At 45.5% G+C, this 27,455-nt stretch overlaps 1 protein-coding gene across 8 annotated transcripts in view; it reads right to left on the bottom strand.

Moving 5' to 3' along the window:
• The window catches only part of LRRK1 (leucine rich repeat kinase 1), a 117,983-nt gene that overhangs the window by 33,712 nt on the left and 56,816 nt on the right, over window positions 1-27,455 (bottom strand). For 7 of the 8 annotated variants that reach the window (XM_082450188.1, XM_082450190.1, XM_082450187.1 and 4 more), the window contains exons 7-17: window positions 16,236-16,489; window positions 15,057-15,184; window positions 14,802-14,965; window positions 13,828-13,965; window positions 12,553-12,665; window positions 9,876-9,952; window positions 4,407-4,536; window positions 3,656-3,768; window positions 3,012-3,226; window positions 847-1,011; window positions 164-336 (exon numbers count right to left, since the gene is read on the bottom strand). In XM_082450188.1, the coding sequence (XP_082306314.1) occupies window positions 164-336; window positions 847-1,011; window positions 3,012-3,226; window positions 3,656-3,768; window positions 4,407-4,536; window positions 9,876-9,952; window positions 12,553-12,665; window positions 13,828-13,965; window positions 14,802-14,965; window positions 15,057-15,184; window positions 16,236-16,489 (1,670 nt within the window). The remainder of the gene's footprint in view (window positions 1-163; window positions 337-846; window positions 1,012-3,011; window positions 3,227-3,655; window positions 3,769-4,406; window positions 4,537-9,875; window positions 9,953-12,552; window positions 12,666-13,827; window positions 13,966-14,801; window positions 14,966-15,056; window positions 15,185-16,235; window positions 16,490-27,455) is intronic. The other variant, XM_082450189.1, reaches the window with a different exon arrangement.

Raw genomic sequence — 27,455 nt, forward strand, 5'->3', positions numbered from 1 at the left:
GCTGCCACCCTTCACCCTGGACAGGGCAACAGAGGAGCACAGCCCCTGCCTCAGGAACCCTCTGCAGGCAGAGCAGGCGTCCCCAGGGAGATGGACAAGTGAGGGGCTGGCAGCCACAGCCCCGCGACAGGTGGGGACGAGCAGGATGCCATGGGACACTCACTGTAGGTGTTTGAAGGTGATGTCTGGGAAGCCGGTGGCCCTGGACCCGGAGGGTGAGCGGCAGAGCGCCAGCACATAGGCGCGCAGCGTGGCGATTCTCTCCACGCGGAATTTGGTTTCGATTAAGTCCAGGTGTGTTCCCACCACCAGCACCACAGCGTTTGGGGCCTTGGCCTGTGAGAGAGAGTCTGGCTGGGGACGGGAATGATTCCCTAGGCAGTGGATGTGCCAACCCTGTATGCCCTGGCCCTCAACCATCACCCCGCTGCACCCTGCACTCCTCTCTGAGAACCTCGAGGGCCTGCCACGCACTAGGGGGTGTGTGAGGGCCCGTGACCCTCCCTGGGGCCTCCATCTCTGATCCCTTCAGACAGCGCCCCAGCTTCTGGCCCACGTCACCTTTCCACTGGAAGAGGGGAGCCCCGTTCCCCTCCTGGGTCCACGATGTGGGGCTCTTAAATTTAAGGAAGCACAAAAGTACAAGAGCACCATCAACCATGTGGCCCAGGAGGGTTTTAAGTGCTTCACAGTGACCTGTGATTCTGAGGCCTCGTGACAGCCCAGCAAAGTGCAAAGCATTTCTCCCTAACCATTTCCTTTTTTCCTTTTCCCCCCCGAGAAGTGGCGGGGCCCCTGCAATGTCCTGAGGACTGAGAGCTGAAGGGCTGGCACCCCCTCCCTCACCTCGATGTTGAGAAGCCAGAACTGAAGGTTGGCCACAGCCTCCTCCCCCAGTGCCAGGTTCCAAACCACCACATACAGGGCCTTGTCCGTGAAGAAGCACTGGTTGACCGTGGCCATGCTGGCGGGGCCACCGATGTCCCAGACGTTGAACTCCACAGACTCAACCTACTTGAGCAACAAGGCAGCAACAGGGAGACATTTTAGCAACCAGGGTTTTAGTCAATCAAATTGAGATAACTGATCACTATGAACGTTGTACATGGGGGCCTGGTAAAAGCACAGCTGTGGAAAAGCATGGCCTGTCCTGCTGTTTTCCTCAGGAACCAGCCATCTGAGGGAGGGAAGGGGGCCCAGCGGTTCGGAGGTGGGCTTCTGGGGGCTTCCATCTACTGCTATGGGAGCAGGGGCTCCTGGAAGCCTGGGTCCCGTGGGCAGAGGCGTCTGCAGAACGTCGGAGGGCACTGTCTGCCTCCATCTCAGCTGCAGACGGTTAGGAGACATCCTGCCAGAGGAAGCCGGGGGCTGACGGCAGTGCTCACACCAAGGCTTAACCTCCATCCGAGTGAGGGCAAGGCCAAGCAGACAGGCCTCTGAACTGTGCAGGTCAGAGGGCAGTGCCCACCAAGGATGATGGGAAATGGCCCTGATGTGGGAATCTAACAAAAGATTAGTTGTTGGGCTTCGGGGAAAGGCTGTGTAAATGGTGGTTTCTCTATTGTTTTATGAGGTCAGAGTCTGGCCCGAGTAGCTAAGGCTGCACTTTTCTGTGGCAAAGAATCGTTCCCACCATGCTGCAGTTTGGCCTCCAAGACACAGCGTGCTGACCTGCTTTTTTGGTGTAAAGATGAAAATGGACAGCTGTTCTAAACTGGCTGAAGGCCCAGCCACACAGAGAGTTACGGAACTCAGTGTTCACAAGATCAGGTGGTTGTCCTTCAATGAAAGGGGTGGGGAGAAACTTGAATGATGGTAGAAAGGAAGTGGGGGCGGCCAAAGGTCAGGAAAAGTGGAAATACTAATTCACCCCTCAGACCTCGGACAGCTATTTGCTTAAGAACAGCTGGAAGAAAGTGACATGGAATAATTGCTTAAAAAAGCAGGAGAGAATCCAGATTCTGGTTACTTTCGAGAAGCTTTGGACATGCTAGGTTCACTCCTGGGGTGTTCTGGGGAAGGGGGCAGGGCTGGTGTTAATTATCTGGCCCTAATGGGCAGATCTCCATTCTCTAGAGAACTAGTTTCTGAGTCCATATTAAAATATACATTCAGCTTAAATGCTTCATGACTCGAGTTGGATTTCCCTGACTTCAAGTGATTTTGTGTGAAAGACTCTGCAATAGAACTGATCTCTAGCTGGCCCTGTGCTGGGGGCTGTGGGGAAAATCATGCAGCCTCTGGCCTCAAGGTCGCTGAGTTTTCTACAAATAGCCTCCTTGCACCTGTATCCCTGTGTGGCTACGTGTACCCACAAATACGGCAACAGGTAAGGGAGGCATCATTGGTGTGTATTCACCCCCTGTGCCGGGAGAAATAGCTCAGACCTGTGCTATAGTCCACCCCACCAATATTCCACAGGCTCTTTTCTCTGATTCAAGTGCAAGACAATTTTCATTTGTCTCATATTGAATGAAAAACAGGATGATTAATAGGTTCATTGAAGGACTCATTTTAAATAGGGCTTAGAAACTAGACCTTTCAGAACTTGGGGTGAAAGCAGGTTTTGAGGAGGACAGTGCATTCATGCCGGGGCTGCCTTCTCAGCCTTCCTGTTAGGGGCAGGTATTAGTATACCTCACTCCTACAGCAGTAGTTCATTCTCAGCCCTGGGGAGGGGTCCCGTCCCAGGCCATTTGAATCACAGTCTTTGGGGCCTGGACACTGCTGTCTTTAAAATCTCATCAAAGCAGTCTAACTGTCAGCCAGGGTTAAGAAACACTGGCCTGGAACCTCAGCTTAGCTATAACAGAAAAACTACAAGGACACGTTAAGAAATTATTCACTGCCCTTGGCAGGAGCTGGTTTGAAACACACACAGTGACCCCTGCAAATATCCTGGGCCTCAGATACCAGGCTGAGAAAATCCTGGGCTCTCTGGAGAGGAGAGAGAAGGGGCCCTGGAAGCAACCTCCCTCCCACAGGGACTCTGCACGCCAACCATCCTTGACCTTGGCTCTCGAGCCAGCCGGCCTCTGGAGCTCCCACTTGGTGGTCCTGATGGTGGCCTCGCTGTGCACCACCTGGGGGGCCCTCCCCGTCTGTAAGATCTCCAGGAGGGTGGACTTGCCCTGACGCGGAGGACCCACGATGATCATCTTCATCTGCTTACACCTCTCCGCTTTCCGCAGCTGAGCACGCAGATAAGACAGCACTGCTTTGGGGCCTGTGCAAAATCACAGTTGGGGAGAGTGGATGCTGCTGCTGACATATAGGTGGGAACATGCTCACATCTCTTGAGAAACAAAGTCCTGTCTGGAAGGAGCACTTTCTGTGTGTTCTAATTGGGTGAGTTGAGAAGACTATTGGGTCTATGGAGGGAAGGCATGATATGAATCACCCCAAAAGTGAAGTCTAAAAGTCAAGGATCTAAAGACAGCATCCTTGCTCCTACAGGTCATAGATAGTTTGATCACATGGTCAATTGCAATACAACGGTCCACAGCAACCATTGATTTCTGGATAACTTTACAGCATCTTCCCAAACACAGGAGCCAGAGGTGGGCTCCATAGGTCCCCCAGCTGTTTCCACCCCAGGTCCTTAACAACTGGACTTGAGTGACTTTTCGAGGGGGTGACGCTGAGGAAGCCCTACCTTCTTTTCTAATCTCTGCAGGCACATTGTTGACGTTCAGGTCTTCAGTGTCCAACTGCCAGAGGTTGCCCAGCTGCCCCAGCTCAGGAGGGAGCTCTCGGAGGCCAGGATTGCTGAGGGCACACACACACCATGGGAGAACACACACACAGCAGCCCATCAGCCTCTGGGGCCTGTGGGGGCCACCGACAGTCTGTACCCCAAGCCCAACATCTTGGGCCCTGATTTCAAGTGTTCCATTTAAATACAAATTCCAAAGCCTTTCTCCCTGGGAAGCCAGTGGTACAAATGGCAGCTCTGTCTTCTGCAAATCCCCATGGCTTAGAATGGGGTCCCCTCCCCCAACTTTCCCATCTCTTCTATCATTTACACTATCCTAAGGATGATCACTACCTCTTCTTGACAAGGCAATGTAACCTGAATTATTTTATATTTTCATCAAGTTTTGCACACTGTCTGAATCCCCCAGCAATGCTTGGCAGTAGGTACTTAGTAAATGAAAGGATGGATGATTGAGGAGTTCTTATTATAAATGAGTGAAATAGCAAAGAAGGCATCATTGCATCACTACCTCTGCCTTCCCTTCCCTCGCCTCTTTGACTAAGCCTGGCTCTGAAAATCCAACGGCTGCTTCTTGGTACATAGGTGGATTATTTCTCCCTGGCTTCCGTGTCCTCAGGTGGTTTACACAAGGACATTCTGCTTCCCTGGGCCAGAAGAGCCAGTGCAACTGCTCTGGCTATGTACTTACTTTCCCAAGTAGAGTTCTGATAAGCTCTTCAGTAGGCAAACCGAGGGTGGGACTGCATCCAGGTGGTTGTCATTCAGACAAAGGACTTCCAAAGACTCACTTAGGAAGGCAGGAAATTCCAGCACACATGCTGCAAAGAAATGGCAAAGCAGACTGTACATTTGAAAATAATTCTGGACCATCACAGTGTTGGAGGTGTATAAACTGGTACAGCCTCTGGAGGGCACTTTTGACAAGTTTATCAGAATAAGGTGCTCATCTCATGGACCCAGGGATTCTAATTCTAGGAAACAGTCCTACAGACATCCTGGCATGTATGGCAAAGATGTGAGAACAAGCACACTCAATGGCACACTTTGTAACAGCAAAGGTAGAAGACAGCTTATATGTCCACCCACAGGGACTTGGTTAAACGAGTAATGGGATTATATACAACTATTACAAAGCACAGGGCAGGTCTACATGTATGGGTATGAAGAGATACTCAAGAGCTATTGGTGAATCAAAAAAGCAAGGTGTGGAATTAGGTATCTAGAAGGCTTAACTTGTGTACCACAAAACATATGCAAACATGAGAGCAAACACCCTCCCATGAATTTAGGTATGTTATATGCATGTGTGCATACACATTACAATGCACATATGTATGCTATATGATGTTATGTGCACATACCACAATGCACACATGCATACATATGTCATATGAAGTTATGTGCATGCACATATGTTATAAGGTGTTATAAGCATGTGTACACATACCACACATGCACACCCAGATGTATACATTACATGCTGTTATAGGCATGTGTATACACACCACAGATACACATATGTGGTGTATATGTTATAATGTATGTCAGACACAAACACAGTTGCTACCACAGACACATGAAATTCCATAGTTTTCTCTGGAGAAGGGAATTACTAGTGTAATGGAGCAGGACCCTATGGGGCCTTCCCAGAACAGTCCCTCCGAACCCCATGTCCTCCTCCTGCCTCTTGTCGGTGGAAAAATTGTAGCCTCCTAGGCTTCCCCAAGTTCCAAAGAGTACATTTCATCAGAGAAGTTGAGAAAATGCAGAAAGAAAGGAAAACAGTCAAGCAAGACAAAATAATAGTTTAGCTATTAGACAAAGTCAAGGATCTTTAGTTCCTCCTCAAGAGCTATAGATAATATTCTGAGCCATGTCCTTTGAGCTGTTTTGCAGATACTGAATCCCCCACCAGGTGGAAGAAGTTAACTGTATGCTGCCCACAAGCACATAGTCCCCAGACCGGTTGGAACCAGAAGGTTGATGAGGTTGACTCCCGATTACCTCACCACCAACCAATCAGGAGAATGTCCACTAGCTGATCACACACCCCATAATCCCCCTCCTTCACCCTGTCTTTAGAAACCTTTCCTTGAAAGCCTTTGGGGAGCTCAGGCCTTTTGAGCACTAGCTGCCTCGACTCCTTGCTTGGTGCCTGCAATAAACACTGCACTTTTCCTTCACTACAACCTGGTGTCAGTAGATTGGCTTTACTGCATGTGGATGAGTGGACCTGAGTTTGTTTTGGTAACACTAGGAGACTGAATATTCACTCCATGCCCTTTGGTGCAGTTCAGAAATTTTGTTTACCATATACATGTATTACTTCTTCAATTAAAAAAGCTAGTTAACTGCAAAATAATAATGTGGGCTTGGTTTTTATGCTTCCTAGGATGGCATTCTCTGAAAAACAAGTCAACTCTCTAGTATATTTAAGTAATTTCATTAATTAAGCTAATTATGAGATTACTATTAAAATCACACCAAATTTGCTGTTTCCATGGCACCAGAGTGAGGAGAGGCTGCGACACTCAAGTGAGTTGAGAAAGAATGTGGGGAGAGCTTGGAAGCCAATGGGAATCAGAGGGTTGGCTTGCAGCAGAATCTCTGAAGTGCCTTCTCCTTTCTCCTAAGGCAGGAGAGCACACCCCTGAGGGTCCCTTTCAGCTCAAATTCAAGGTAAAACAACTGCCTCAAAGCCCTCTCAGTCGGTTCTCTGCCAGACACATGAGATAGAGAAGCTAGAATTCTTTTGCAGGGCTGAAACGATGTTCCCCTGCCCTTGATCACAGCTCCTCCCTTAACTCTGGCTTTTCTCCACACATGTAGCTGCAGTCTCAATGGTAATGGGGTAACCTGGCATCAGAGAATGTTCTGGGCGAGATGATAACGGAATACAGATACTGGCACCTGGAAAATTTGCCCAGCTAGTGCCACGCGAATGGCCCCTATGGAAATAAATGTGTAACAGACTTTTAAAGACAGCTTTGTACTAGTCCTTGTTCTACAAGAAAAATGTTCAAAAAGACTTCTTTTTTTTTTTTCAATGAAAAAGAATGATCAACTTCAGCCCTAATTCCCATGGAAAGAACATCAAGAATAAGAAAGGCTCACTTTCTTCCCAGAGAACATGTTCTGAACACATGGCTTCTGTGTTTTCCAATTTTAAAGTTTCACCTTGGTGTTTATGAAGCCTCTTTAAGTAATGGACGGATGGAATAAAGGACCTATACTGCGAACAGAGGCAACACCTGACACAGACCTCCTGGCCCAGAATGGAAACTCTGGAAACTGGGCTGGGCAGAGCACAGCTCAAGGTATTTATGAGCCGTAATTATTTATTCATAAGCTATTTATGACTCGGCTGGTCTGAATTTTACTGTAAAAATGGCTGTCCAAATTATTTTTGGACAAGGCCACTGTGCCAACATGACTTCTTGAATGTACATAAATCTACCTGGAGTTTTACTATCCATATGCAAACAAGTATAGATTAATCCCTTACCCGAGGTCAACAGCCTGAGAGAATAACCCTGCTGAGGAAAAGCGTTTGCAGTGGGTCTCTCCTTTTCACCAGGTGTGGGCCTCAACTTTCTACTCGAAATTGAAAAAATCAAGAGGCTTTTGTCATGTGCCAACAGCACAGCACCATCCATCTCTGCCAGGGAAACTCCCAGAGGTGTGGTCCCTCCCCTAGCTCCAGACACATTCCTGCGGGCCACCAGCAGGGCCTCCAGAACACAGGTACATGTTTCTGTCCCACTTTTCACTGTGTGCCTCTGGCCTTGAACTCTGGCAGTTTCGAGAGAAAGTGGCTGGTCCCGCAGGGTGCTGGGCGCACCTCCTCGTGCACATCTCTATGCTCTGCATTTCTAGACTGGAGACACCTTTCTAGTCAACTGCAACCCCTGAGGCTTGACCCACAGCGGTGGAAGTGTGGCTGAGATCCATACTAGCAGCTCTTTTCGTGCCTACCCTCCTGTTTGGGCATCCATGAGAAAAAAGTGTTTGCTTCTCCTTCCTTCCAAGTGAAATCCCTGTGTCTGGACTCAATTTACAAAGTCTTAAGGCCCTTTGTTTTGAAAAGGATCAGTTATGAAATTCCAAATTGCATTTCCCTAGTAGCAAGGTTAAGGGCCTTTCCTTTCTTTCTGGGCCATCTCAACTTCCTTTCCTGTGAACTGTTGATATTCATCGCCCAGTTTCTGCCTATTGGGTTGACTTTAAAAAAAAAAAATCAATTTGTAGGCCATCTTTGTATACTAGGGACTGAAGCCAATTTATGTTGCAACAATTTTTGTTGCAAATATTTCCTCTCAGTCTGTTTGCATTATGACTTTGTTTATGATGCCTTTTACTGAACAAAGATTTTCCATTTTTACAACACCCAAGATTTTGCTCTTTTTTTACTGACTTCTGGATTTCCCACCTAGCTTTTAAAGGTCTTCCCAAATTATACATTTATTCTCTTAAATGTTATCTTTCTTTTATGCTTCAAGCTAACATCCTCATGGAGATGTTTGTAACTGATGTAAGGTAGGGCATCTAGTGCTGTGCTTTCCCCCCTTTCAGCTGGACAAGCAGTTATACCAGCACTATTTATTGAAACAGTAAAACGTTCTTTTTCCCACTAAATTGAAAGGCCACCTTTATCATATATTAAATTCCTATATTAGGTCTATTTTTGGACTCTGTTCCACTGATGATGTGTTACTTTTTCAATCCTACGTAAAAACACTCTTACATGACTGATGTATGCATATCATATGTATACAGTAGTTCATCAAAAAAGGGCAACAGGTAGGCAGACTACTTAGTTCACCTCCTGCAAATGTGTCTTGGCCTCTGTGGCATTCCTTATCCCCATCTCACACCATCTATAAGCAAAGAGCACTTGTCAATATAGATTGATCAAGCTGAAGAAAAAAGTTATATTACACTTAAAACAACCTAAATATTGGTTCCAGTTCTATGGGACAGTATCTAGAGGGATATATCTGTGAGTGTTGATGGCTTTAGAACTCCTGGTTTTCAGATTAAAAAAGAGGGCTGGTGATTGAACTTGAGGGACAGGTCCACACCTCCCCCTGTACCTTACAGAAGATAATGAACAAAAAGAACTGTTTTCCTAGAAACATTCTCTGCTGAACTGGCCTTGTTGTGTGACCATACAAACACTCTAGGAAAAGTTCTGTTTCTAATGAGTTTGGAGGAAGACCTCAAGCTCCTCCAGAATCTCAGCCCAGCCAGGACAGCCTGCAGGGCCAAGGGTGGCTGTGTTCCCATGTGGACCTCACAAGATGCCATAGTGTGGCAGTAAGGACTTCATAGTACTGCCCCCGGGCCCCAGTGCTGGATTCCACAGTGCTGGCTGAGACCTGGCTCTTGCACTCAGTAGCCATGTGACCACATCAGTCAACCCTTGTGCTGCAGACTGAATTGTGTCCCTTCAAATCCATATGTGGAAGCCCTGACACACAATGTGATAGTTTAGGAGATGAAGTCTTTGGGAGGTGATCAGGTTTAGACAAGGTCATGAGGGTGGGGTCTCCATGATGGGGTTAGTGTCCTTATAAGAAGAGATACCAGAGGGCTCTCTATCTCTCTCTCTCTGCCACATGAGAACACAGCAAGAAGGCAGCTGTCTGCAAGCCAGAAGGAGGGCCCTCACCAGAAACTGACGCACCCTGATCTTGGACTTCCAGCCTCCAGAAAAGTGAGAAAATATATTTCTGTTGTTTAAGCTACGCAGTCAGTGGTACTTTGCTAGGGAAGCCTGAATTGAAGACACTCTGGAGGCTTAGTTTTCTCATCTGCAAAATGGAAAACCACAACCCATACGTCACGTGATGGTTAAAGAAAGACTGACACATGTAAGGTATCTAGGGCAGTTCTCACACCCTGCAGGCCATCCACACACAGTAGCTACTAGTCTTACTGGCTGCAAACAGGAAAGGGGGTTTCAGGACACTTGCAGGCCATCCTGCACCTGTGCCATGGGCACAGGTACTCCCAGGGTTCTGAGTCAAGCATGGGCATCTCTGGCATTCCCACAGGGCACTGCAAGGGAAAGCCCAACAGGAGGGCCGTCCGCCTGTAGGGGAGCAGGGGCAGGGCCCGGCCCAGCTGTCTCATCTCCCAGCAGCAACACACACACCTGCCTCTGTCCCGGAACGCTGGCGGCCTCTGGTGGTAAAAAAGGAAATTCGCTTTGTTTTAAGTACATCTTCATTTCTGCAGGGAGAAAAAAGTCAAAATTTGAGGAAAGCATGGCAAAGACATTTCTATTTTGGTTGTGACTGTACAATGCCACACATAGAGAAGGGAGAAAATTCCGTCGGCAGGGTGTTTGGGGCCCCTGCAGCTGATGTGTAAGCATGAACAGCACAAGTTGTGCTCAGAAGTCTTTTCGGAAAAAAGCAAGCTGGCAGGACTGGTGGTTTCCACTCCTGAGCTTTTCCATCTCAGGCAGGTGCTAGCATTTCTGTGCCTGGCAGGAATGCCCATATCAGTGGCTGTTACTTCACGCTGTTCACTGAGGGAGTTCTCTTAGGAGTATAAGTTCCACTGAGATGTTGCAGAAGTGGTCTTCAGCAAGTGAACCAGGAAGGCTGGCCTTCAGGGCCCCAAGGACCAGCAGGGCTCATCCCCAGATTTTCCCCTTTAATTAGAAGACCTTGGAGGGTACTTTTTATTCAATCTCTATACACATTGGTTAGTGACTGGCAAAAACTTTTGAACAGAATGATAGGTGAGGCAAAAATGAGGAGATTCTCCAGGATCCTTTAAAAATTAGAAATGGGAGGACACTGTTTTGGGCTGAATTGTGTCCCCCCCATTCATATGTTGAAGTCCTAACCCCCAGCCCCTCAGAATGTGACTGTATCTGGAGATAGGCCTTTAAAGAGGTGATCAAGTTAAAATGAGGTCATGAGAATGGGCCCTGATCCAATCTGACAGGTGTCCTTATAAGAAGAGGATCCTCCTTTATCAAAGATAAGGTGACCATATGTGTGTGGGTTTATCTCTGGGCTTTCTATCTTGTTCCATTGATCTATATTTCTGTTTTTGTGCCAGTACCATACTGTCTTGATTACTGTAGCTTTGTAGTAGAGTCTGAAGTCAGGGAGCCTGATTCCTCCAGCTCCATTTTTTGTTCTCAAGATTGCTTTGGCTATTTGGGGTCTTTTGTGTTTCCATACAAATTGTCAAATTTTTTGTTCTAGTTCCGTGAAAAATGCCAGTGGTAGTTTGATAGGGACTGCATTGAATCTGTAGATTGCTTTGGGTAGTAGAGTCATTTTCACAACGTTGATTCTTCCAATCCAAGAACATGCTATATCTCTCCATCTATTTGTATCATCTTTAATTTCTTTCATCAGTGTCATAATTTTTGGCATACAGGTTTTTTGTCTCCTAAGGTAGGTTTATTCCTAGATATTTTATTCTTTTTGTTGCAATGGTAAATGGGAGTGTTTTCTTAATTTCACTTTCAGATTTTTCATCATTAGTGTACAGGTATGCAAGAGATTTCTGTGCATTAATTTTGTATCCTGCTACATTACCAAATTCATTGATTAGCTCTAGTAGTTTTCTGGTAGCATCTTTAGGATTCTCTATGTATAGGATCATGTCATCTGCAAACAATCATTAGAGGAATGCAAATCAAAACTACAATGAGATATCATCTCACACCGGTCAGAATGGCCATCATCAAAAAATCTAGAAACAATAAATGCTGGAGAGGGTGTGGAGAAAAGGGAACACTCTTGCACTGTTGGTGGGAATGTAAATTGATACAGCCACTATGGAGAACAGTATGGAGGTTCCTTAAAAAACTAAAAATAGAACTACCATACGACCCAACAATCCCACTACTGGGCATATACCCTGAGAAAACCATAATTCAAAAAGAGTCCTGTACCACAATGTTCATTGCAGCTCTATTTACAATAGCCAGGACATGGAAGCAACCTAAGTGTCCATCATCGGATGAATGGATAAAGATGTGGCACATATATACAACGGAATATTACTCAGCCATAAAAAGAAACGAAATTGAGTTATTTGTAGTGAGGTGGATGGAGTTAGAGTCTGTCATACAGAGTGAAGTAAGTCAGAAAGAGAAAAACAAATACAGTATGCTAACACATATATATGGAATCTAAGAAAAAAAAAAAAGGTCATGAAGAACCTAGTGGCAAGACGGGAATAAAGACACAGACTTACTAGAGAATGGACTTGAGGATATGGAGAGGGGGAAGGGTAAGCTGTGACAAAGTGAGAGAGTGGCATGGACATATATACACTACCAAACGTAAAATAGATAGCTAGTGGGAAGCAACCGCATAGCACAGGGAGATCAGCTCGGTGCTTTGTGACCACCTAGAGGGGTGGGATAGGGAGGGTGGGAGGGAAGGAGATGCAAGAGGGAAGAGATATGGGAACAAATGTATATGTATAACTGATTCACTTTGTTATAAAGCAGAAACTAACACACCACTGTAAAGCAATTATACTCCAATAAAGATGTTAAAAAAAAAAAAAAGAGGAGATCAGGACACAGACAGGCACAGAGGGAGGACACAGGGAGAAGGCAGCTGTCCCCATGCCAAGGAGAGAGGCCTCATGAGAAACCAACCCCACTGCCACCTCCATCTCAGACTTCCAGCCTCCAGAACTGTGAGAAATAAATGCCTGTTGTTTAAGCCGCCCAGCCTATGGCACTTTGTCATGGCTGTTCAGCAGGCTGGTAGAGACACCATCCCATGGGTCTGTTGACTGGGGTTACACACACATTTGAGCACTTGCTGGGGACAGAGACCCCTGCTTACCTGCCAAATTGATTTCTGGAGAGATCCAGGGTTTTGAGTTGTCTGCAGGTCCACTTCTCTTGAGGTGGCAGTGCCACCAGCTGATTTCCCTGTAACTTCAAGAACATGAGGGCCTGGGACAGAGGGAGGGAGAAGCAAAGACGATGTCAAATACCAAAGGGGCAGAAGACCTGAAGGGAACGTCAGTTCCCTGGCAAAGGAAAGCCAAAGGATTATAATCAATTCACTGTCACAAAGATTCCAACCGTGTGGGGCTTCACAGTGTCTTAAAACTCATAAAATTATAGCAAACAGAGCAGATGGGGTAATTAATAGAAGATCCTTCCCTTCAGATCAATGGGAGGCAATTATTCAAGAAAGAACGGAATCTAAGTACTTCTCAGAATTGAGGTTTCTTAAGAGTGACAATTATTTGTGGACCTGTCCTGGGAATAGTGGATGAGTCTGAAGGTCCTGGAGGCCACTGTGTTACCACAGGAGGGGGGTGGGCACAGCATGATGCCTCCTTGGGCTGGCCCAGGTGATGCCCTGGACAGGGGTCAGGTGGCATCAGTGACACCGAAGGTGACCCACCCCAGTCGTGCACCCTCTGCTGGCTTGACACTGATGCCTTCAGAGTAATGCAGAATTTCCCACCTGGGGCTGGCCCTGGGCACCAAGTAGTGAATAGGATCCATGCTCTGCTTTCAAAGGTTCCCAGTGGAGTGGGAAAAACAGACAGATGTGTGAACAACCTAAAGGTAGAAGGCAGCCCCATGCTGGGACACACACGCACGTGTACACACACACACACACACACACACACACACACACACACACACACACACGGCTCTGGTAAAAGGCACTTCCTGAATTCACATCTGGGAATTCCAGTTCTGCCACTTCCGTAGAGGGAGGCAGGGACAAGAAGGCCCCGCCCTGCCATGCTGCCAGGGCTTCACACACCAGAAGGCCTGGTGGGCTCACCCTGGAGCCGGGAAGGAACAGAGCCAGAGGTCAGTCCGAGGGGCTGCTGGGCTGTGCCTTCAACTGTCAACACTGAAGAAAATTCTGGAGGATAAAAATTCATCATCCTGCCACCCTCCCAGAGCTGTTTCATTTTGCACATTTCCTCTCAGTCTCTTTGCACACAACCATGCATGACTTTGACAGTTAAACTTTTCTTTCAACTTTTTTTGTCTTGAAAACTCGGAAGAAGCACACAGGTTTCACTGCGATGTGGAGTGATTTTCTTACAAAAACTGAAAATGAGAAATAAGGTGCTATTAGACTTACATCAAGCTGGAAAAGTCCCAGGGGAACTTCTCTGAGTGTGTTTTCTGAGAAGTCCACATCCTTAAGGTGGTTCTTCCAAAACACAGCCATTTTGTCTGGTAGAGACTCCAAGGCATTTTTGGATGCTTTGCAGCATTTCTAGGAATTTGATGAGAAAGAGAATTAATTAGCTTTTTAAATGCCATGGTGTCTATGATAAAGACTGTTTCCAAATTTAATGTTAAAAACAAGACCATTACAATAAGGCTCTGTAATAAATACAATTCAGCTAATTAAGAGGCTACAGACTATCCTTGCCCCATTTTCCTGTCCTTGCTCCAAGGAAGGGATGGGAATGGTTTCCTGGGGAGACCAAGGTGGCTCATGGTCCTTTCCCTTCCCTCAAGAACATCTGGCCCATTGTCCTTGGAAATAATGGGACAATTCAGGACAGTGCTCTGAAGAGGAGCCCATGTCCCACACAAATATGCTTAAACTAGAAATGTTAATGTTAGAGACGGAGAATTTCCACATTTGCTATTGAAAACAGCAATAAAACACAAATATTCTTTATGCTGTTCCATCTGTTTTAACAAGCAAACTTCCCAAGAGACAAAACCACGATTTAATGGGCAGCACTATGGATGCAGACTATTCTTCTCTTCTTTATTCTTATTTTACAGCTGTCCTAAAGGAACGACCCCACCTTTTGGACAGAACTCATCCTTGGGCCAGAAGTTCAGGCTGTAGCTGTGGAAAGTCCTGTGGGTGTTACGGTGCGAATCTCAAACCCAGAGCCAGGTGCGCTGGCTCTTGGGTGAGTTACCTGCCTGAGACCCTCAGCTGCTGGATGCTGAGTAACATGCTTGTCTATAACACAGGACACCACTGCGTGGCCGCTGAGGGGATGCAGTGTGCCCCGCACCCACAGCTCTGTGAGGCTGGCATGGATGAGGACTGACAGCTCCTTTCACGATTTTCGGCAAGTTACTAACCAAGGGGCAGGCCCAGGCATTTGGAAACACCTTCACGTTATTTCTGGAGATGTTCAGACAATTGAGTGACTTGAAAGAATGAAGGAAAAGCGCAGGGAGTTCTGTCAATTTATTGTCAGAAATATCGAGTTCCTGTAGCTTCCGCAAACCAATCCAGTTCGTGGCTAGGGGAAAATAAAAGAGGATGAATTGTAAAAACAGCCCAATCAAGAAGAAAATGACAAAATAAGTCAGGTTACTGATGCTAAAACATACCATTTTCTTCTTCAAACAATTTTTCCAAATAATTTTTTGAAGCTGTCAGTTTTTGAAGTTTTGAGAGATGCAGGAATCCCGGTGGGAGGTGGGACAACTTGTTGCTGGAAATATCAATTTCGAGTAGCCTGTAGTTGGGGGAGAAGGAAGTCAAGGCATCAGAAGAAAGAGGTAAAGCATCACGGGTACATATTTCTCTGTAAACATGTTTCTTTTTCTCCTTGCACAAGGATAAAGAATGTGCATTGAAATACAGCAATATGATTTTTATTCATTGCATTACTGTCACTATGTCATGTGTAGACAAAGAAAACCAAATCTCTCTTTGGTGGTTCCTGGTCTCATTGACCAATAGGATGTAACCTTTCTCACACATGTGATAACAGAACAAGCTGGTGCCCTGGAAGCTCCTGGAAGTCCAGAGAGCAGTGCTTTTAACCTTTTGGACCCTCAAGTCTGTCCTGGTTAAAGACCCCCACTCCGTGGCACTTGTTTAATTTTTTGTGCAGCCTTCTTTCCCATGAGTTACTGCTGACCCTAAGCTCTTTCCAACATTCTTTTTTACTTAACTTAGAGCCTTAGCTTTTGAAATCAGCTCAAATCCCATATAGAATGAGGCTTTGCAGGTATGATCATCAATACATCAGTGAAGGTAAGGTCCTTCCTCTCCCCATGCAGCCTCAGCAGGAGGCTTGGGCCTCTTCCTAAGGTCTCCCAGAAAAGCAGACAGGAGCTGCCTACACCATCAGGCTGCTGCCAGAGTCCTGTGAAGTTAGCTGTTTCTCTGAGGCCCTGCCCACTTTCCTTGGGAGGTGGACCAAAAGCTGGGTTGTCTGGGCCCCATTGTTTCCACCAGCCCCTTTCCTCTGACTCCTGTGTGCAGGAACAAGACTGGGCACCTCGGGCAAGCAGGCCTGCGTGGCTGCCAGCGAGTAGTGGAAACATGGGCCAGACAAGCCACCCTACTAGACAGATCTTTCTGCATTCATGTGGAAAGGAGGTGGGGACCTTGTGCCCAAGAGCTTGCATAAGGGCAGGCAGAACTTCCTTCTCTTATTTTAGCTGAAAATCTGTTTTCAAAAGCAACAACTACAATCAGGGAGCATGACTGCAGGAAGAGGACAGTGCAGGAGAAGGGTGGTGGTGGTGGCAGCCGGGGCTCAGATGTCCAGGGCTCACCCCAGGGGCTGCAGGGCAGGAGCCCACCTGGAACAGATGATTTCGTCTGATGACTTCACGCTGGGCAGCTCCCCCAGGTGGTTGTCTGAGAGGTTCAGCTTCCGGAGGTTGATGAGTCCCCAGGGGATGATGGAGGGGAGGGATGCCAGGCAGTTGGCAGAAAGATCCAGCTCCGTGATCTGGCAGGAGATGTCAATGAGCCAGTCCAGATCCACCCAGGGCAGCTTGAGGTGGGACCATTTCACACGAAGAGCCTGGATATTGGAGAAAGGGGAAAAGCACACACTAGCGATGAGCCCAGGGCTCGTGCAGACTTGAAATAAAGCAATGATTTATTCAAGTGTGAATCTGTCTGTTCATCTCAGCAGAGTCCCGAGAGGTTGGGACCATGTTGGCCCTGAGGAGGTACCTATGCCCTCCTGCACCTGCAACCCGAAGGTAATCTCTGCCCAGCTACAGCTATTCACTCTCCAGCCTCTAGAGGGAGCATGTGGACTTAGCATCACCTCTTAGAGGGCTATCACCCTCAGGGGGGAAACACAACAGGAATGGCCCCTGCTCTGTACAGAGGAGCCCACCCAAGCTTGGAGCAGCCTCCCCAGACTGCAGAAGAAGGCTTAGACCCAAACCTGGTCTTCTCACTTCCGTTCACGGCACTCTTCCCTGTGATTAGAGCAGTTGCCGCCTGCAGCTGCTTACACCACGCTGGGTGCTTTGTGGATGAGCTGCTTCCAGAGTGAGAGACTGAATATACAGACAATGGCCAGACCATATATAAAAAAGAGAACTTTGACCCACAACCTGCAGCAACCTACCAGGAAACTAACCCCCTTATCTATAATAAAGAGTCCAGGAAGCCAAACTTGCCAGAAGCCATACTGCAATGTCTAGTAACAATCCAGGAAGCTAAACAATAACTTCTGTAACAATTGGCCCCAAATGTCCAGGACTTGATTGATAAGTGACAGCTTCCCTAATTTTGTCCCTGCTTCCAACTTAGACTAACCAGGGAAAGGCAAATATGCCCCCTAACCCATCACGTAGGACGTCCCCTTTCTAGTTAGCTGCCTCCAGCTTCCCTGTCAATAGCCTCTAGTCAGGGCACACCTGAAGCCTTTCCTTTATCCACCATAAAGCTTCCCCACTCCTCTGACAAAATGCAAGTGACAGTGGCTGACTCACTTGCCACCAAAAGCTCTGAATAAATCTCCTTTGCTTTTCTCATTTGATTGGGTCAGAAAGGCCAGCAGTTTGCTGGCATATGGTGGTAAAAGAGATCTGGTTAAATGTGTATGAGCAGGGCTTTTCTCTTTCTTCTTGATCATCAAAGAATTTGGGGCTCAATGAGGTTTCTGGGAAAGGAAATTGGCTTTTTGGCTTGTTTCTCTAAAGCAGCTGGAAATCCGTATCAGAAAATTAGAGAAACAAAAATTAGTTCTTCACTAATGGGAAAATGTAACAACTGGGAAAGACACCAGAAACATGGGGTAAGTTTGCTTTCAAAATTGGCAGCAGCAGACAGACTTCCTTATCTGGCCACAAGGTGGCGATATGTGCCTTATCTTTGTCGCCCCCTTAGCTAACTTGCCAGGATTGGAAAGGCTCGGTCTACTACACCCTCTCAAAGCTCTGGTCTTTGAACCAAGTAGATGAGAGGCTCTGTCTCTGTCTGCCTGTCTCTCTCTCCATTCACCTGGATGAAGAGAGACAGTCGATGGCATACTGGATTTTGGGTCAAGAGAATGGAGCTTTAGTCTTAGTTTTTTGTTTTGTTTTGTTTTTTGGGGTTTTTTTAGACTTGACGTGTAGGCCTGTTTTTGTTGTCATTATTGTTTTCCCCCATAATTTTCTATTTTGAAAAATTTCAGAACTGCAGAGAAGTTGAACTAGGACACATGATTACCCATTCATACACCCTGCACTGTAGACTCACCAATTGTTAATATGTTGCCACATCTGCCTTTTCTTCTTTTTCTCTACACACATATACAAGCACACACACTTTTCACTTATCTGCTGAGTCATTTGAAAGTAAATTATAGCTATCATGGCACTTTACACCAACATATATCTCTGAAGAACAAGAATATTTTCCTATGTGACAACCATATATTTATCATTTTCAAGAAATGAAATCAATACATTATCAAATCCACAATCCATGTTCAAATATTCCCAAATACCCCAGAAATGTCTTTTTTAACTATTTTGTATCTTGATCCAGGATCCCATCAAGAATCACACATTGCATTTAGTTGACATGTCTCTATTTTCTTTAATCTAGAAGAATCCTCATGCCTTTTAATGTCTTTTCCAACTTTGGCATTGTAAGTTTTCAGGTCATTCTAGTTGTCTTCTAGAATATTCCATAATCTGAATTTACTGAGTTGTTTCCTAATGTTTAGATTCAAGTTAAGCATTTTTGGCAAAAATCTCAGACAATGTTGAGTCCTACCAATTGAACTCCACCAGAGGGCACCTGATGTCAGGTTATTTCACTAATGGTCTGATCCCTTGGTTAAGGTGGTATCTGTCAGATCCCTCCTTTGTAAAGTTCCATTTTACTCTTTGTAATTAATCAGCAATCTGCAGGGTGATATTCTGAGACTATCTGTGAATATTTTATGTTCCTACATCAGTTTACCCAGTGATTTCAGCATCCATTGTTGATCAGGGCCTGACTCACTTAGTACATTTGTGGTTACAAGGTGGTAATTTTTCTAAAACTGCCATTCTGTCTACATTTGTTACCTGTCATTCTTCTGTACAGAAATATGTCCCTCCCCACCCGTTTAAATATTACTATGGACTCACAGATCCTTTTTAAATTCAAAGTATTATAATTGATTATTATCATTATTTCTTTCAATGGTCAGGTAGTCCCCAATTTGACCACTGGGAGTCCCATCAAGGGGACTTCTGTGTTCCTCTGACATATCCCTATCAGTTTTGGGTACTCACTTACTTCCTGATAAAATAAGATGTTCAAGTTTCCTCTGGTCCTTTCCAAGTACCAGCCCTGATTCCCTTTAACAGAAAATGGTATTTAGAAACCAAGATCTAGGTGTTGGGTATGCTCATTGTTATTGGGTTGTCACTGCTTCTTGGCCCATTGATCCAACACAACCCTATATTTAACATGAGTGCATTCTGATGCCTCCAACTTGAATCCAGTCACATCGGCTTCTTCCTAATCTTTACATAAAAATTCATAGTTGTGTCACCCTTCACCTTATTATTGTTGGTTTTAATCTGTTAAATGAGCAGCTTGGACCAGATGATATCTAGGTCACTTCTGGACCCAGAATTCTTTCTGGCTTATACTCTTGAGAAGGACAATGGCTTCCCACAGAGAGCCTTGGAGTAATCATGACAGCCGATCTAGGAGCCATGCCAGTCTTTGCAATGCCAAGTCAAAGAAGGCCCTCTAAGGGTCTGGCTGCCTCCCCTTCCTGGGTTCTCAAAGACACATCCAGGCCCCAGGTCCAGGGCCAGACAGCTGGACATAAATCCAAGGTGTCCAGATTGCAGTCTGACTTTCTCTACTTACCCTGTGTGGCCATTCTGGTCATTCAATATCAAATAGTTTGGACCTGAACTGAAATGGCAGTCAAATGCAAGATGAAAAGGAGGCTGGTTTTGGTTTTAAATAACAAACCTTAGGTGTCTATAAATAAAACTCTCTAAGGGCCATCAAAAATAAATAAAACAACAGGAAAGATTCAGGTTGTTATTGTGACATAAACCAGTTGCAGCACATCTTTGGAGGATCAGCTGAGATGTTCTGTCCTGACAATGGCAATCTTCCTCCTGCATTTCCTTCTTGCCCTCTGACCCTGGAGCTGCAGCCTAGAACTGCATAAGGAGCAGAGGCTCAGCCTCAGGAGACTGGAGCCCTGTGTTTGCTTAACTAACCCCATGTGGGGCCTTGGGCCAGTCGAGGTGGAGGTGGGTACTTTCACAGGCGCTATCAGGCTCAACTCCCCTTATACGAACCTGCCTGCGGATTCCGTGCTGCACTAAGTCAGCCCAAGGGTCATCTCTGTCTCCGCTGCCCCAGCAGGCAGTGTGGCCATCCAGAACCCGGACTGCATGCATCTCCAGTGCTGCACTTTGTCTGACTGCGTGTGAAGCTCAGCACCGTGCCTAGCATGCAGCAGGCACTCAATAAATGTTTGTGTGCTGAAAAGAATCAAGCCACTGGGACCAGCAATCCATCTATTAACACCTCTAACCAGAACGATCACCCTAAAATACCAAGGTCTACTCAAACCCCTCAGCCTTCCTGCGCCCCAGCCCGCCTGCAGCAGAACACCGGAACTCCCTCCCCAGACAGCCCCACACCTCCACAATCTGCCCCAATCACTTCCCAAATTTCTGTCTCACTGTCTCCTCCACGACCTCTGCCCACCCTCTGTGCTCCTGTTGGCAGATGGCTGGTGGGGTTAATAATTTGTTCTAGGTAGAAGAAACTGGGGAATGGGCCTACTCCTAGAGCAGAGGATTCAAGACCAAGGGGAAATTGCCAACTGAAGTACAGAAACTGCCTGTTCATAAATGAACCATAGGGCTCAGAAAGTGGACTGGAATTCATAGGAAGGCTGTGTGGGCCTGACAGTGAACTTACTGTCAGTACCTGACTGGCCAATGTGCCAAAGGGCTGCCAGGGTGCTCTGGGGCTGCAGGAGACACAAGGTTGGTGGGACTGGAGCTAAGATAGTTTTGCAAGTTTTCACCAGAGAGCTGGTCTCCTTTTGATTGTGGGTGTCATGAAGTCACTCAAGGATCCCAGATTCTGCAGGTGGGCTGGCCTCCGTCTTTGCACCCTGTCCTGCCACCACGACAAAGGGGAAAGGGTGCTCCCTGCTTTGCTTTCTCTCCCCTGGAGTTCACAGCCCTCCGCCCTCCTATCTAAATCCTACTAATCCTGAAAGCCCTGGGGCAAGGACCACCTTCTTCACCCCCAGTAAGTGTCTGCGTTACAGCCCCCAATTAGGTAACAAGGATGCCATCTTACTTCACAGTCAGCAGCGTTTACTTGAGCACTGCCAAGTGCAGGCCAGCCTGTCAGGCACTGGGGTTGAAGATATGGATGCTGCAGGTGGAACCGGCTCAGGGAGTTTATGTCTCGAAGGGAAGAGCTGTGTGTGTATTGAACGTGCATCTAGTCACCTTTCAAGGACTAAGAGTATGTGATGTTGACCAGAAAGCCAGGAAAGAACACCTGCAGGGAAGCCTCCTGTGCTTCTTTGGGAGGTACTATTTATCAGAAGTAAATCATCAATAACAAGAGAGTAGCTGTGTGTGGCACTGAATTCTCTAGACATGAGGAAGAGGAGGAAGCAGATGTTGCCAGTTCCTAAAACTGAGCTCTTTCTAGGTCTTACACCCACCAGAGTTTCTGCAGGGTTGAAATTTGTGAAACTCAAGCCCAGGGAGAGGTAGTAAAAAGCAAGAAGTCAGAAAACATGATGACACACTCAGAATTCAGACATGCTTGGGAAAAGACTTCTGGGCTGGATGGTGGTTGGAAAAACATGTAGGATTTGTACCTGGTCTTGGGTTAGTCTGAAAACTTTCACTTATACAAGTTATTCCTTTTGGTGCACGAACATTATAGGGTGCACAAGTTTTTCCAAAGTGGCAGAGGGGAAGAAGGAAGGAGAAAAGATGCACAGTACACCTGTCATGGAAATGTAGCTGGGCAAGCCCTCATTACTTATTTATGTTTAGTCCGGGCAGGATCACAATAAACCAGGTTCTGAAGGGGAGAAGCCAGCAATTGTATAATTAAATCCATGCACGCTGAACTGCAAAATCAAAGACAGCTGGCTGTGGAGATCCCCAAAATTCAACAATGCCATAGTTAAGGCACATCTCTCCGGAGGAAACAGAGAATATGCTCATGTTGGTCCTTAAGCATGAGCCCTTTCAATTTTGGGCCAAACAGAAGGAAGTACTGCTCTCCCAGAAGACACTGTACGATGACTTAAGAAACTTGCTTTCCAAGGCAGTGGTGGTGACCAGGACCAGTTCAAGAAGGACTAGTGTACTTGGCTCATTACAGAAAGTGATGTTTGGGTTTACCTCTGCATAAGAAGGTCTCCTTGTCCTGCGATGGAAGTTGTGGTCCAGGAGGGCAATTACCTGCCTTTATATAATGCTGCCTGAAGCTTCCATACAAAAATATCACGGTGAATGAGCCAGTGGACTACAATGACATCTCTCATGCTTTTATGTCAGTGCAACCCTTATGGTTGAAGAATATAATTGTTCATGAAGGGCTGAAATTGACAATGTTTTTAGGCTGGCTTTAACCTTGAGAGCTGTGGGGCTGGCAACTGGCCCCTGAGCAGACACAGAGAAGGGTTCTCTGCCCCAATGCTGGTGGAGGGGATGCCTCTGCAATTTTGAGAACTCACAAGAGCAAGTTCCAACACTCCCTCCTTACTAGGTCTCTACTGAGCCCACAAAGCAGAATCTGCATCTATTCTCCCTGTGTTCCCATCTCACTGTCCCTTGAGGGGACAGACGAGAGCTCAATGACAGTACAGCATGACACAAAAAAGGCAGTCAGTAGAATTAGTCTTTCCAGTCAAGACACACGTGTTAAAATGGCGGAGAAATACATAGAATGTTCTAAAATGTATTCATGAACCCTTGGCCTACATAAAACCCAAAACTTTCTTTTTGTGGGTAAGCAGATTCCTGGGTGGTGGTTCCTTGTTGAACCAGCCAGGAAGACAAGAGCCACCTTCTGACATGTGAAGGAACAGTCAGGGCACCAGACAGCCGGAGGAGTGCAAAACCAACAGGTCTAATCTGAAAGGAACAGACTCACTAAAAGGTCTGAAGAACAAGCCAAAAGAAACTCTAAAAATGAAGGTGCTCAGAGCAGCAGAGCCAGTCGCAGAATCTGAAGACATATCCCAGGCCACCTGAGTGATGTCAGTGACTGTGCAGAAGGGGATCTGTGCATGAATGCCAACAAGTTGGGGTAAATTTCAAGCCTACAAGTGTCTTTCGGGAGCCCAGACTGTCAGAGGAGGCTCTAAGTGAGGTGGAGTCAGCTGGACAGGGGATCAGCACGCTGGAGACAGCAACTCTGGCCCAGTCTCCCTGTGCAGGTGAGGGCCATGGCAAACAAGGACTATGCCCCACATCCTCGGCCCTGGAGAACCCCCCCATGCAAGGCTTCCAAACACCTACTGCTCAAGGACCTGCACCCTGGCAGGGACAGGCTCTCAGGAGGGAGGGGGCATTGAAAGTGAAAGGATGAGAAGGAGCCTGGACCTTGACTGGCCATCTACCTGTGCACGTGAGGTGGCCACGGCGGGCGAACCAGGCCAAGGGCAATGGAGCGACAGCCACAAGGATGGTGTCATGGGCTGAACTGTGTCCCTGAAAAAGATATGTTGAATCCCTAGTACCTGAGAAAAAGCTTATTTGAGCTTATTTGGAAATAGGGTCTTTATAGAGGTAATCAAGTTAAAATGAGGTCATTAGGCTGGGCCCTCATCCAGTATGACTGGTGTCCTTATGGAAAGGGGAGATTAGACACAGAGGCAGACGTGTGCAGAGGGAAGATGATGAGAAGACACGGGGAGGATGGCATGTGGCTGGAGTGATGGGTCTACAAGCCAAGGAACACTGAGGACTGCCAGCAACCACCAGACACTAGGAAGCGGCAGGGAGGGGTCCTCCACTGGAGCTGTGACAGGGAGCACGGCCCTGCCAATACCCTGATGTCAGACTCCAGCCTCCAGAACTCGAGACAATACATTCCGGTTATTTTAAGCCAACCAGTGTTTGGTACTTTGTTACGGTGGCACTGATACAGATGGTAACAAGTCAAATGACAATTGGAGAAGTCAAGACCTGAGAATCCGGAACTTTCCATCAACAGAAGCCCACAGATTAAGAAAGGAAATGAAAGAAGCAGAGAGTCTTGAAAGCTAGAAGGATGTCTCTTAAGATAAGCAGATTAGAAACATAATAAAAAGGTGGGAAAAGGACAGTAAAACCAGTCATTAACTTAGGGAAAAGCCTGGGAGGACTCTATGGTGTAAAAGGAGAATTTCGAAAATGACCTGAGAATACTAAAGGGAGTAAGAGAAGGGAGAGGAAAAGAGAAAAGGGGAGGACAGCCTTCCTTCTAAACTCAGAAGGAAGATAAATTAAATGACTCACTTAAATGACTTAAATTAAATTAAACGACTTAGTGAGAGGAAAAAAATGAAATCAGTTCTGACAAAAGCCTGCCTGCTAAAAATATTATAAATGTCAGAATTAGTAGTGGTTAGCTACCAATATAATTTCAAACAAACAAACAAAAAGGGAAACATAACCAAGGAAGCCAGATCAATGAGAAATGTAAGTACAAAAATAACTTACAAGCAAACCTACAATGGCATTTTAAATAGTCAACACGGAACAGTCTGTTGCCTCCAAGGGCACACTCAAACCTGAACCCTGTAGGGGAACCTTCTGGAAGTTGAGCTGTGATCACATGATAATACCTTCCTGGTGACTCTTTGCAATGCATGCACAGAACTTTTTCAAATGACCCTCACAGTAACCCTGTAAGCACAATTTGCACATAAAGAGCCTCAGTGAGTTGACCTGTTTGAAGGTAACAGAACCAGGATCACGATTCAGGTGCCTAATGTTCTGTCTGGTCCCTTCCTACCAGGCACCATGTTCATTCACATGGCCATGGAATAGCTGACACGATTTCAAAGGCATTAGGAGAGATAACCAAGGTGACTCAATAATGATAAAGACACTTAACCACAACCCCCAAAATACAACTATGGTAAATCTTTGTGTTCCAACCCAGGACAAATTTGTAAAAAACAAACCCATGAAAATTCAAGAAAAATATTAGCAGGATGTGATAGGTCAAATATGCAAAAAATGAATGGAGGACACTACAATAAGAATGGGAGATGACCAAATACTAGGGGACAGGAGAACGAATTCTGTTTTCAAATCAGTACGAACTTGCACATAAATTGATTACATTCTGTGTAAGAAGCAAAATTAAAAGGAAAAAAAGGGGGGAAAAGGGCAAGCCTCCTACATATCTTATGCCTGGACAAAGGCAAAGTAAAGGTAGAGACCAATGATGAAAGCAGAATTAAAAGGTGTCCAATTATTTGGCCATTAAAAATGCCCTTTCAAATAATGCTTGGGTAGGAGAGAAAACCAATTCACAACAGTAGAATATATTTTTAGAACAACAAAAACATCACAAGTAATGGGGAAAAAAACGAACAACTCTGATCACAGTTCGAAAAGGAAAAAGTGAAGCATGATAAACTAGCTCTGCCCTGCTTAGAATGGAAAGCTAAAAGAAAGCAGGGAAATGAAAACAGAATTAGACTAAAAATAGAAAAACCAAAATGAAGTAAAAACAAGGAAGTTGGTAAATAAAACCAATTCTAGAGTTGTTGGAAAATAATAAAATTGATAATCAATTGACTAAAAATAAAAGTACCTTAATAATCTAAGAATGAAAATGACAATCTAACAACTGCTGAAAAACAATGTTTAAGTTGTGGGAGATGTCCTCAGCCAGAGCTAACAAACCAAATAATGATGTTGAAATGCAAAATTTAATTCCAAAATAAAAAATTCTCAAAGTGACACAATAAGAGAAAAAACAGAATAATGTATATGAGACAAACAAATAAGGAAACTAAAGAATCACTCTCCAAAGGCCCCTAATTCAATGTAATTCTTTTTCAATCCAATCTTCAAAGAACAAATAGCCTCTGTGTTACATACATGGTTCCTTAACAGAAGACTCACTTTATTTTATGAGTAAAACCAATTACTTTGCAAGAGCCATTAAAATTCTAGCCAACTGCATGTACACACATGGACGCAAAAACTGTAACAAAATCTTCCCTAATGGAAATCAACAAGTGAACTCAAAGGTTTCAGTTCTGCAACCAAGGAGGATCTATACCAAGAAAATAGCACTGTTGGTGGTAACTTATGGAAAACCATCAGCACATTTTGTTAAAGAAAAGTGGCCCTCTTTTAATCATCTGAACGCCAAAACATAGTTAATAAAATTTATCACTTTTTCTTCACTAAAATTCTTAAAAATAGATAAAAAAGGTTTGTTTTAAATCAACATTGTGCTTTTTTCCCTGTAGTATTTCAGTCATTCCTTTGAAAAATAGGAAACTTACCAAAAAAAATCTCCCTTCCAACTCAAGAATTTTGCCAATAGCAATATGCAAGAGAGAGAAAAAAACAAGAAATAAAAATACTATCTCTGCAGTTACTAAGCTATTCAACTTACTGTTGAGAGAACCCTGTTTCCTCAACTTTTAAAAATTTATTCTTTATTTATTTATTTATTTTTTTCAACTTTTAAATAAAGACAAAAATTTCTACCTCACAGACTTGTATAGAAGATTAAAGTAGAATATTTGGCGAAGTACTTTGTTAGTCATGAAGTCCTATGTAAATGGAAGTTTACTACATATATAAAATTTTATCCATCCATCTATTCACCTATTCATCCATGCATCCATCCATCCGTCCACCCACCCACCCATTTTGCATCCATCCATCCATCTATCCATCCAAGCAACCAACTCCTCATCCTGTTCCAGGCCCTACACTGAGGGGCAAACATAGGGTGAGCAAAGCTAGACAAATCCCTGCTTTCACGAAGCTTCCAGTCAAATGGGGGAATTGACATTAAACAAGAAAGTCACCAGAACAGACAACCCCAAACTTTGTTAAGTGCTCTGAATAAAATGGCAGGAAGCTCTAAGAGATGGAAGGGGGGATGTGACCCGGCCTGTGGGCTGGGGCAGGCTTTCCTGAGGACGTGGTGTACGGCTGAGGTGTGGAGGTAGTGCTGGTGTCCAGGAGCAGCGCTGTGCTGAGCATGAGGAGACAGGCACGCTTGTCCCTGTTGTGTGGTGTCCACCCTGCGGGTAATCATGGCCAGTAGAGTTCCCCCTGCTGCTGGACATTTGGGTTTTGTTCTCCTAGTTTCTCTTATAAATAGCAGTGCTTTGAGCAGTACAGTTGTGGCAATTACGTTTTTTTTCTTTTGAGTTACATCCTAGAGGTATCTTTCAGAAAGGAAATACCAAATTCAGAGCTGTTCTCTGGGAGAAAAGAGTTTTATAGCTTTTGTCACATGACGCCAATTACTTTCCACACATATGGAACCAATTTATAGTGCCAGCA

The sequence above is a fragment of the Balaenoptera physalus genome (assembly GCF_965194825.1).
Source record: "Balaenoptera physalus genome assembly, chromosome: 2".
NCBI lineage: Eukaryota > Metazoa > Chordata > Mammalia > Artiodactyla > Balaenopteridae > Balaenoptera > Balaenoptera physalus.